Below are 12,378 nucleotides of genomic sequence, written 5' to 3' on the forward strand. Positions count from 1 at the left end.
TATGATCCCAACTCCCAAAGTAAACACGTCCACCTCTCTCACTGCCACATCCCCACCCCCCACCCCCGACCTGACAAAATAAACAAATAAAAATGAATGGGGGTAGAGCTTGGAAACCAAAGCCACCTTAAAGCCAAGGCATATCTCTAATCATCAATCAACATTATGAGCAGTAATTTGATTTAGCTAACCTAATAGTCTCTTCAAAACTTCATTACAAGGCACTTGGTCTTGTGGTAGCATAGTCTGCTTTCAATATGGCAAGAAACAGGGGCTTCTCAGTCAGAATCCTCCTAGCCCAAACACATCGCTGGATCAACGGTGGACACTTAATCTTGATGAATCAACTACAGCTGGGAGCTGGATGAACCCCCAGGGCAGGGACAACCCTGAGGGACAGATGCCAGTCAGCGTTTCTAGGGTCACTAGTATCTGGCCACGTTTCCCCAGTCATGCGTTTTCTTTCCGGCTCCACAGAGCCTTTCCATCTTGCTTAGAACTCAGTTCCCAGAGCTGCTGCTTCTGCTTTGTGTTGTCTGAGTGGAGAGCTGCCGGCACACGTACCTCACAGACGTCCCATCCCTCAGTCACCAGCTACCTTTGTCACAGTCACACTCTGTTCTTAAGAAGCTGCATTGTCTAACAGTTCTCCAGACTGTTGCCTTATCGACAGCTGAAGAGACCCTACAAGAGCCAAAGCTTGGCTGAGAGATCACTGCACCCTGAGACTGTCCACCAGAGTTCTCGGGAACGAAGACACTCAGGATGGGGGGAAGAGGCACCCAGGTGAGGTGGCCAGGTATATCTGGTTAGACCTTACACTGCGCTCATTTGTTCTCAGTGCTCAGAGAAACTCAGCAGTAACAATTGAGCGATGAATTCTCATTAGCTTACTTGCTTTTCCCAGGAGGGAAGGGGTGTGTGTGAATCTCCCACAGGAAGGCTTTCATTTTATTGTCTCATCTTTAATACCTTGATTTCCGTTATTTTAAATTAAGTAGCAGGCACGGCTATGGGAAAATTAAACTTGACTGCATTTCCAATAAGCTGTTTCATATCAGCTGTAATATGACTTCAAATTGGAACCCAGTAAAAGTGACACATCTTAGGTGAAAAATGTTGATATACCAAGATAACTTGGAGGGCAATATTCATCATTTTGGTTTTCTTCATCTTTTTGGTCAATGTATTTCCTTGCTTTTTCTTTCTACTCTGTCTCTACATTTATAAATTGAGTTTGGAGTGAGGACACATGAGAGATAATTCTTCACGTTAAGCCTGAGCTTTAAATTGTATTTCTCTTCATGGTGGTTTCAGGTTCTTCAATGTTCCCCTTCTACTGCAATGAATTCATATATTTCCATAAAGAGGCTTGTCTCTTTATTGATATCTTATTGAATGGATATTGTAAGACAGGTGGTATTAAAGCCAATGTTTATAACATTCTCTTAAAATGTTTTATTAAATGTTGATTAGGTTTAAAATAATATTAGCATACTTTGGAAAAAGTATAAATAAATAATAAACTGGAATAATCAACATCCGTTAGTGATAATCCATTTAAAAGTGGTAAAAAGCATCAGTTTGGGAAAATTCCTTCATTCTACTCTCCGGACAATGCTACCGACATCTTGCTAGGGATACAGTTGACAACAGAGACAGAGTGCCCAGACAGCCTGCGTAGACTATAAAAAGCTAGTCACCTGGTGAGTAGGAATATGCTCTGTGTGCTGAGAGCACCCCATCTCAGGTATATAGACTCAAGCCAGGTTACGCATAACCTTGAATCCTGGCTCCACTCTTCCTTTGACATCTTGGATAAATCCCCTAACTTCCTGGTGGTTCATCTGTGACAATAGTTGTAGCAATGAGTGAGTAATGGAGTGAATGGAATACGCTTTACAAACAGCCTGTGTATGGCAAGTGACCGTCAGTCTCCCTTCTGGTTCTGGGCTGGTGCAGTGTCTATCTCCGCTGACAGCATATCCCATCCCACAGGACAATGTACCAGCACGATGCAGCTGTATGAAGCAAAAGAGAGACTGAAAACATTTCAGACTCAATTCAGCATCATATATGCCAACTATAGAGAATTCATAACACTAACTGCAGCTTAAGCTAAAGCCCATTTAACAGGAACGGCCGACTGGAAACTGTGAAGCAAATCATGAGTGGAAAGACCAGCGAGCACATGCTAACATACAGATATGCCTTAAATTGTTAATTCATACAGAGAAAAGGTGGGCTGTAGTGCGCTGCTTTGCAAACTAACCAGGGTGATAGAAAATAATGAAAGGTGACAGAAATTCAGTTTCATAAATGTTTATTCATAAATCATCCTTAAATACAACGCATAAAGGAAGCATCTGCTGCATGCACTTGGAGGGCAGCTTGTCAGGAAGGGAGGAAAACACCATAATGGCACAAATGTTCCTTCCTCAAGAACTGGCAGAAGCACACATCTCCTAACAAACTGGGAAAGACCAATCCCATCCACACCGTCAGGGTACCAAGTCCTGGTCCTTGTTTCTCCTGAAGCCCCAGAGCCCTGCACAGCAGGGAGCGCTAGCAGACCAAAGCAAGCATCTCCAACATTCACGCCAGGCTGGCGGAGCAAAGACAGAGAACCAAATTCACCCCCAGGAACAGAACCCAAAGCAGAATTCTGACATTTTATTACTAAGACCAACTAATGACTGGCTCGGCTGGAGCCGCATACCCTGAGTGGGCGGTCACTGCTGAGGGCCAGGAGGCACACCCCAGAGGCCTAGGAAAGAACCAAACATGACTGGCTGGAAAAAAGAGTCAATGAAATGATTCCTAATGATGTTCTGCTGTACTCATAGATGGGTGTCTAGCTCAGCTGTCGTCAGAGAAACATGTTTGGCAGATGATTTGAGGGAAAGAAGAAGTCATTGTTATCTAGTAGTTACTATACAGACATAAAAACATAACCCTGAACAAATGGCAACCTAGGAAACCGAGTGCTGGGCCCGCCGTGGGTGCGTTCAAAGTTATCTCTGTCTATCTTTTTGTATAGCTTAAACCCTATTGCTGAGCATGCTCTTGAATACACCTGGGAGCCTGTGGACTCACCACTCAAGCTGACTGACACACTCAGCAAATAGATTTGTAAGACAGGAGCCAAAAATATTAAGAAGAAAAACTCTCTGCTTCTGGTTCACAACACACGATCATCTCTTGGTAAGCGCATGCTATGTCCACCGTGGTGAGCTGGAGCTGAGTGTAGGCCAGGGGAGTGAGAACAGGCCACTGCACAGCGGAGAGTCTGCACTGGGGCTACAGGAGAGAACACAGACTGCATACATAGTATGGCAGGGCAGGAGCTGTAAGAAAGGGCGTGGTGGAAAGGGCAGAGGCAGGGAGAGCCAAACTGTGTGGGCCAAGGGAGTGACAACAGGGAGCACCGTGAGTGCTCACTGTGTGGGCCAAGGGAGTGACGACAGGGAGCACCGTGAGCACTCACTGTGTGGGCCAAGGGAGTGAAGACAGGGAGCACCGTGAGCGCCCACTGTGTGGGCCAAGGGAGTGACGACAGGGAGTACCGTGAGTGCTCACTGTGGGCCAAGGGAGTGACGACAGGGAGCACCGTGAGCACTCACTGTGGGCCAAGGGAGTGACGACAGGGAGCACCGTGAGCACTCACTGTGTGGGCCAAGGGAGTGACGACAGGGAGCACCATGAGTGCTCACTGTGGGCCAAGGGAGTGACGACAGGGAGCACCGTGAGCACTCACTGTGTGGGCCAAGGGAGTGACGACAGGGAGCACCGTGAGCACTCACTGTGTGGGCCAAGGGAGTGACGACAGGGAGCACCGTGAGCACTCCCTGTGTGGGCCAAGGGAGTGACGACAGGGAGCACCGTGAGCACTCACTGTGTGGGCCAAGGGAGTGACGACAGGGAGCACCGTGAGCACTCACTGTGTGGGCCAAGGGAGTGACGACAGGGAGCACCGTGAGCACTCACTGCTCTGGCTACCTGGAAGCAGGGAGACCTGGGTGGGAACTGGCAGACATTCAGGACAGAGAACAGGTTCAGGAGGGGTGAGGACTTAGACAAAGATGACTAAGGTATGCTGCCCTCTCCCACACTGGGTGGTGTTTGCAGATGCCAAGTTGAGAAAGACCTTGGGGGGAAAAGGGTGTCATTTAGTGACTTCCTGGATGTAGGGCTAGGACATGAGGAGCAGGAGCAGGCAAGGCTGAGCCACCAGTGCAGAGCTGGTGACTGACCACTCCAAAGATCAGACTCCAAGAGGGCCAGGAGACGCAGTGTGCAGGTTCCCTTTTCACATAAAGCTGCCAAGCACCTAAGAGAAAGCTACCTGTACGAGGTCTGTACACGCCAAAGCCGGATGGGGTCCCAGTGCTGAGACGGGAAGTGGACACAAGCCCTCACCCTAACCCACAAGTTATTTCCAGCTGACCACCCCTCGCAAAGGGAAAATCAGTTTTCCCCAATGGAGCATCACTGGACTTACAGAGGCCCCGTGCCCAGTGGGAGACGGACAACCCGTCAGTATTTTTGAAGATGTTTTGTCTCATAATGCTTTGTCTAGGCATTGTTTTAACCTTACTTTTGCCTATCTACTGTGGTTTCCTATTTTGTGTCTTTATGGTGTGTGTGTGTGTGTGTGTGTGTGTGTGTGTGTGTGTGATCCCGGTTGGTTTGTTTTTATTGGTCTGTTGGGTGTGGAGTTGGAGGGTGGGTGTTGGGGAGGATCTGAGAAGGGATGAGGGAGGGGAGACTGTGATCAGAATATACTGTGTGACAAAAATAATTAAAAAAATTACTCTCACTACTTTTTGGCTGTCTTCACTACTTTATAATTTACTGAATGTTTTACTATGGAGCACACATAGGATGAATAATGTAACAACCCATATTCTCTCTGATTTTTTACATAAATGATAGACAGCACTCTATACATTTAAAAACTGAACTATGTGGGCACACAAGTTTTCGTCCATATGTGATAAGCCAAATATGTATCGTTTCATAGATATTTCCAACATCCACTAAGAGAAGAATTACGTGTTGCAAGTTATTATGGGGAACATGATACTGCCCACAGTAGAGACATGGGGCAGGCAGGTGTGCTTTCGCCTCAACAAGACAAAGTGTACACCGCATGGAAACAGAATCTGGTTTTCTTATCAGTCATTCACTCTGCCATACATTTGCTGAATGCCTGTAGCCTTGGAATGTAACGGGAAACAAAATAAACATGGCTTCTCGACATCATGAGCGGGCCGAGACAGGAATCAAACAAGGTGCCAGTGATGAAACGGAGGGAAATCACATGGTTCAAAGGAGAGGTGGATTAAAACAGTCAAATGAGTAATAAACTGGGGGGCGGGGGGGGGGGGGGGACGGGGACGGCCATTCCATCAGGAGTAAACAAATCGAGAAAGGTCCTGGTGAGCCAGGGGCAGGAAATGGGGCAAAGGCTACAGAGGCAGCAGGGGATATATTGTTTGCTCAGAATCCTCATTATGTCACTGGCATAGGGGTATATTTTTCAACTGTTAGCTTGTAGTTAATTAAATGGTAATCTTTGATTGCTGTTAAATCACCCCAATTAAGCTAAATTCGGTCTATTTTCTAAGTGTAAACTCAATTTTAAATGTGTGTGTAGTGTGTGCTCTGGTGCTCTGCACAGAACTACCTCTTCTGATTGTTCGCCTTCTTTAGGAGTGTGAGTGAGGCCAGCCTGCAGTGACTGAGAAAGTGTGGAGACGGTGTGCTCTTCACTCTGAGGGGCTGGACCAGCCCCAGAGCGCTGTATGCGAGCAGGGGGAGCCTGCGCTGGGAAGGCACTCTCCCACCATGCCTCCCTCACCCCTGTACACTTACTGTACAGAACCCGTCTCAGAACCCCCTGCCCCAGAACCCCACTGAAAACAGTACTCAGTACCATCTACATGGATACCATGTTATGGACAAAGTTTGAAAGGGCTGCTTCCCGATGATGATGATGATGATGATGATGATGATGACGGTGACAATGACCGAAGCTGTACGTTCACTTGTGTCAGATGATACCCCCAAGAACTTTACACCCATCAGTATTTCATTTAACCCTTACAACAATACTTTGAGAGGTACTGTTGCTATAATATTTAATAAATTATGAATGAGAGCTAGGAAGATTAAATTACTTGACCAAGGTCATCTAGGAAAAAAAGGGGGGTGGGCATCCTCAGGTACCATTTCTCTAAGACCTACTGCATTCATTCGTATAATAAACTCTAGTCTTTATGACTGTAGCTTCCCTTGATTTAAAACACAAATGAACAACCAAAGACCCTCGTTTTACATATGCATGCTCACAAGTAAGTTATGGAACAATATCATAGGAAGCACTGTAGAAGAGTTCCTGTTGTTGAAGAAGGTTCTCGGATCCAGCTTGAGTCTGTTCACAGATTCTTATGTAGCCAGCCAACTGTGAAGCGGTTTTATGTTAATTAAAAAGTTAAAGGATGGAAATGCCAAATCCATGCACTTTTAGTCTTTCTTCGTTCACTCCCTCACCTGCCCTGACTTAGAAGTCACAGGATAATCTGTCTGGAAAAGAGGGGCAAGATGGGCCCTTACCTGTCCAATAATGAGAGGCACCACAACCGTCATAAAAAGCTGAGAGAAAATGGATGTAAAAGGCACAGAAGAGGATGAGCCGAGCTGTAAAACAGGAGGACCAGTTAGATTCACTGTGACCCAGTAATGAAATATTGCTGTTACGTCAATAATACAATAAATTAATTTTATTTCCATAAATTTCTTTCACAAGCACCAAACATTTGGCAGTAATCAACAAAGGACAAGTGAAGTCACCTCTGATTTTCTGAATTAGCATTAACAGATTATTAAGTATTTTAACATATAATTCTATTGGAACTAAGATTAAAGAAAAATTGAAGTTACATAATCATCTTAAGTTACTTTTCATTATACACTCTTGAATAGTAGAGTTATCTACATGTATCACAATATTTCACCTACAGTCATAACTTATGTGATTATTTCATCCATTTGTAGATTCCTAGAATAATAAACAAAACATGTCTCATTCTCTCATCAGGACAATATTTTTATTGATGAAAATAAAATATTTTCTAACTTTTCTTAAGTCAAAGACAATGAATTTTAGATCCTTTACAATTAAAGACAATGAATTTTAGATCCTTTACAATTAAAGACAATGAATTTTAGATCCTTTACAATTAAAGACAATGAATTTTAGATCCTTTACAATACATTACTACACAATTCTAGCAAATGAGAGAAATCCTAAAATATAACTTTTTTCTTTTTTTAATCTCTGTATGTGTATGGTATGTGTGTACATGTGTAGGAAAGCAGATGTGTATGTGTCACAACGTGTGTGGGGGTCAGAGAACAACCTCAGACATTGGATTGGTCCTTGTTTTCCACTTTGTCCGAGATACGGTCTCTTGTTCACTGCTGTGAATATCAGGCTAGCTGGCCTACAAGCTACTAGGAAGTCTCCTATCTCACCCTCCCAACTCACTGTAGGAGAGCTGGGATCATAGACGTACACTACTATGTTCAGCCTTATGAGGGTTCTGGGGATTTGAACTCAGGTCCTCACACTTGTAAGGCAAGCTCTTTACCTACTGAGACATTTCTCCAGTCCTCTACTTTTCAACTTAAAATTTCAATACACCTGTTTTAAAAGTTGTATGCCCTACCAAGGTTCATAAGTCCTATTTTTCTCCTCCCTTGCCTTTTTAATTCTTTGCTAACAGTTACCATCACAGCTTCATAGAGATCCTATTTCCTGCGGCCCTGATGTTCATCTATATACATAGTTGTACTGGCTTCAACTATCAAGAATCAGTTTCCCCATGAACTTTCTCAACCTCCTCCTGGTGTTCAACCCTCTCTGGACCAGTGACAGCCTGGTTTGTGGCTGTCCATCTTCCTCTTCAGCCCTTCCGTCACAGAGTTCCTTCAAACCACATGCATTCTCTCCCTTGCCCCTGTAGCTTGCTTTTCATCCTCCTACAGAGTGGACCTCAGATTTCTTATTTACCCTTCTGAGTCAGAATTAGAAATGCCCTTTGGAAAATAATGTTATCAATCAACAATGAGGCAGCAATGATTGAGGGCAGACTGTCAAAACAAAGCAGGTGGTTGGATGGATGACACCAGCAGCTCAGGATGAAATGATGTTACTGACTTCTGGTATGGTTGATGCAGGACCTTTCTATGTAGGCCAGAACTCACTATATCGCTCAGGTTAGCCTTGCACTCAAGATTCTCCTGCCTCAGCCCCTCAGCCTCCCAAGTTCTGGGAGTATAGCCTTGCCCAGTTGAAGGGACTCTAGCCAGCCTGGGCCTGGCACACATGGCTCTGGCAGGCCTTGTCCTTCTCCCTGTTCCCTCTGCCATGTTAAGAACTGTTAGATTACATCCCTAAAGGTAGCCCCCAAGGTCTGTTCCCTTATTTGGCCACTTCTTCCTCCTGAGGCTGACTACCAAGGTCCAGCTATCAAAGTATTGAAGTCCAGCAATCAAAGCCCCTTTGGCTCACCTAATGAACATGCCCAATTAAAACTAAACACCTCATCCTAACATGGGGTTTCCCCCTTTACCGTTATAAACCGACATTTTCCTGTCTCCTCTTTACCCAGAGGCAGTCCTTTATTATTGCTCCCCAACCCCTCAGGACACATCCCCCTTTCTCATCCTCTGTCTCCTGTCTTTGTCCCCTACCCCTGCCCTCTGACCTTCTGAGGAAAATGAATCTCCTTTGTGCTGAGAACTTGGTCTGGGGGTCCTAAGCCGATATGTGTCCTTTCACCCGCTGAATATAAAGAAAGAAATGGAAAGGAAAGGCTATGGCTGCTCCGAGGTATGGTGGGGGAGAAAGTTTATTGTAGATAAAAGGGCGAGCATAGACCAGAGGCAGGGACATCTGGGAGAGTCCAGAGTGGACATGACCAGACTGAGCTGGGCCATGTGAGGGTGGGGTGGGGGGAGGAAGAGGGGAGAGGAGGGAACCAGGTGTAGCAGCCAGGAGGCCAAAGGCCGAAAGGGGCAAGTAACGAAAATGTCTGGCTTATATAGGAAAGAGCCTCTAGGGGAAGGGCAGGCCAGCCCCCGGACGGAGAGTTGAGGATAGAGAGCAGGGCATGCCAACCATACCCTGTAACAGGTGGAGATTGAGGGATGCTGGACCTGGTAGCCAGGTCCGCTTTGGTATGTTAAATAGGTACCTCAGCTGTTGTCCTGGTTTTGAAGCTTAACAGACAGAAAAAGATATTTCAAGCAACAAGAAACAAGCTGGTGCAGCCATTTTAACATCTAACAAAATAGACTTCAAAACTAATCAGAAGCAAGAGGGAAGGACACTACATGTTTAAAGGAAAAATTCACCAAGAGGCTACTGCAATTCTTAACATCTGTGCAGCAAACACAAGAGCACCCAAGTTCACAAAAGAAACACTACTACAGCTCAAATCACATAGTGACCCTCACATGCTGATAGTTCATGATTTCAACGCCTGCCTCTTGCCATGAGGCAGGTCATCCATCAAAACTAAACAGAGAAATGCTAGAGTTAACTGCAATCCTAAACTAAATGGACCAAACACATTTACAGAACATTTCACCCAAACAGAAAAGGATACACCTTCTTCTCAGAAGCTCATGGCACTTTCCAACACTGACCACAGACTTGGACACAAAGCAAGTCTCAACAGACACAAGAACATTGAAACACCCCTCTACATTCCTTCTGATCACTACAGACTCAAGCTGGGCCATCAACCACAGAAACAACAGTGAGCTTACAAACTCATGGAAACTGAGCAACACACCACTGAGTGAAAAATGGGTCAAGAAAAAGCAAAGAAATAAAACCTTTTTAGAATTGAATGGAAATGAATACACAACATATTCAAACTTACGGGACACAATGAGAGTGGTGCTAAGAGACAAGTTCACAGCACTAAGTGCCTGCATAAAAAATATTGGAGAGATCTCATATTAGTAACTTAATGGGACATCTGAAAGCTCTAGAACAATAGGAAGAAATAATGTCCCAAAAGAGCAGAGGACAAGAAATAAACTGAAATCAATAAAATAGAAACAACAATAACAAAACAATACAAAGAATCAATGAAACAAAGATTGGTTCTTTGAGAAAATCATTAAGATTGACAAACTCTTAGCCAAATTAACTAAAAGACTGAGGGAGACTATCCAAACCAACAACATTAGAGATGAACAGAGGACATAACAGCAAACACCAAGGAAATCCAGAGAATCATAAAGACAAACTTTAAAAACCTGTACTTGCCAGGAGGTGGTGGTGCACGCCTTTAATCCCAGCACTCGGGAGGCAGAGGCAGGCAGATCTTCGTGAGTTCGAGGCCAGCCTAGTCTCCAAAGTTCCAGGAAAGGCGCAAAGCTACACAGAGAAACCCTGTCTCGAAAAAACAAAAAACAAAACAAAACAAAACAAAAAAACCTGTACTCCAGCAAACGTAAAGTCTCGAAGAAATGGATAATTTTCTTGACATATACCACATATCAAAGTTAAATCAAGATCAGATAAGCAAATTAAACAGACCTACAGAAATAGAAATAGCAATTATGTCTCCCAACCAAAAAGAGCCCAGAGCCAGATGGCTTTAGCACAGAATTCTACCAGAAGAATTAACAGCAATACTCCTCAAATTATTTCACAAAATAGAAACACAAGGAACATTGCCCAACTGTTTTTACTAGGCTAGAGTTACACTGATACCCAAACCACACAAAGACCCAACAAAGAAAAAAGAATTACAGACTAGTTTCCCTTATGAACACAGATGCAAAGATTCTCAGTTAAATACTTGCAAATTGAATACAACACATCAAAATCATCTGTGGTGATCAAGTAGGCTTCATCCCAGAGATGCAGGGATGGTGCAAAATATGTAAACAGATAAATGTGCGATTGAATAATCCTCTTGACACTGTAAAGATTTGTCACTCAAACTAGTTTAATAATACCCAGGCAGGAACTATGCAGGGTGACTAAACTAAGGATGATGAGAAGGAGAAGGGTGGAGTCAGGAGTTGCCAGCCGGATACAGAAGGAGCAGGAGAAAAACGTGCCATGCTAATAAAGGTACCACCACATGGCAAAGCATAAATAGAAATATGGGTTAATTTAAGTGTAAGAGTTAGCTAGCAACAAGCCTGAGCTATCGGCCAAGCATTTAAAATTTATATTAAGCCTCTGAGTCAATTATTTGAGAAGCAGCTGCTGAGTATTTGGGACCAGGTATTTGGGACAGGAAATGTCCATTTATATAAATATAATCCACCAAATAAACAAATGCAGAAAAGACCTTTGACAAAATCTAACATCCTTCATTATAAAAATCCTGAGGAAACTAGGGATACAAGAGACATACCTCAACATAATAAAGGCAATTTACAGCAAGCCAACATCAATCTAAATGGAGAAACTCAAATCAATTCCATTAAAATCTATTTTCAATAATGAAAAAAAAACCTAAAAAGTCTTTTCTTCATTCTGATAAATTTCATAAAATTTGTTACCATTCTTAGCTGCAATCTTTATACATTCAAGATGCCAAGACTGTGTCCCCCCATCAGGGGACCTTTGCTCATTGAACACCAGCTTCTGCACTGACCACTGGCCATCGATTTAACCATTCCCCAAACTGTGGCTTCTGGCCCCTTTCCTGTACAACCAACATAAAGTAAAGAAAATGTAGAGAGTCAAAGTGAGGCTGAGGAAGATGTGTACACAGCATCTTTGATCCATCAACACTGAACTGGAGGGACTACTTTCTATGTAAAATCAGAATAGTCAGGATAATGATTACACTCTATTTTATATCAAGCATGTCCTTGAGCACAGAGTGCTCAACAAATATACTTGCCTCACAAATAATTAACTCTAGATTTCTTCCTGATGCAATGGTTGAAAGCAGGAAAAAAAAAGATTGAGGTACTGAATAAACTTCAAATATTAAATTCTCCAAGTTCTGGATGACCAGTCTGATGCTGTGTTCACAAGCTTTGGAGTGTCTGGAGAAGCAGCAGAATTCAGTTATAACTGCTGGGTGAAGACAATCCCTGCCCGGAATCTCAGGGCTCAGTTCACGCATTCCTGGCTCCTCTTTCTACCTAACTTTATTCATACTTAAAACTGGGTAAGTGTTAGGGATATGTAGATCAATAGTAGAGTGTTTTCCTAGCTGGTTTAGTTGCCATATTCCCTCTATAACCGCACAGAAATAAAGGTAACTCATTTCAATAACATTTTTAAAATACCATGTATTTTAATTTTTTTCATTCACTAGGCTGTTG

The 12,378-nt window shown here is 43.6% G+C and overlaps 1 protein-coding gene across 9 annotated transcripts in view; it reads right to left on the reverse strand.

Moving 5' to 3' along the window:
• The window catches only part of Slc10a7 (solute carrier family 10 member 7), a 231,452-nt gene that overhangs the window by 37,244 nt on the left and 181,830 nt on the right, over positions 1 to 12,378 (reverse strand). For 8 of the 9 annotated variants that reach the window (XR_013051239.1, XR_013051237.1, XR_013051234.1 and 5 more), the window contains one exon: positions 6,619 to 6,702. The exons of the other annotated variant lie outside the window; for it this stretch is intronic. Coding sequence is in view for 4 of the 8 variants with exons in the window: in XM_006971724.4 (XP_006971786.1) it covers positions 6,619 to 6,702 (84 nt within the window). In the remaining 4 variants the exon portion in view is untranslated. The remainder of the gene's footprint in view (positions 1 to 6,618; positions 6,703 to 12,378) is intronic. 9 annotated transcript variants of the gene reach the window in all.

The sequence above is a fragment of the Peromyscus maniculatus genome, chromosome 5 (assembly GCF_049852395.1).
Source record: "Peromyscus maniculatus bairdii isolate BWxNUB_F1_BW_parent chromosome 5, HU_Pman_BW_mat_3.1, whole genome shotgun sequence".
NCBI lineage: Eukaryota > Metazoa > Chordata > Mammalia > Rodentia > Cricetidae > Peromyscus > Peromyscus maniculatus.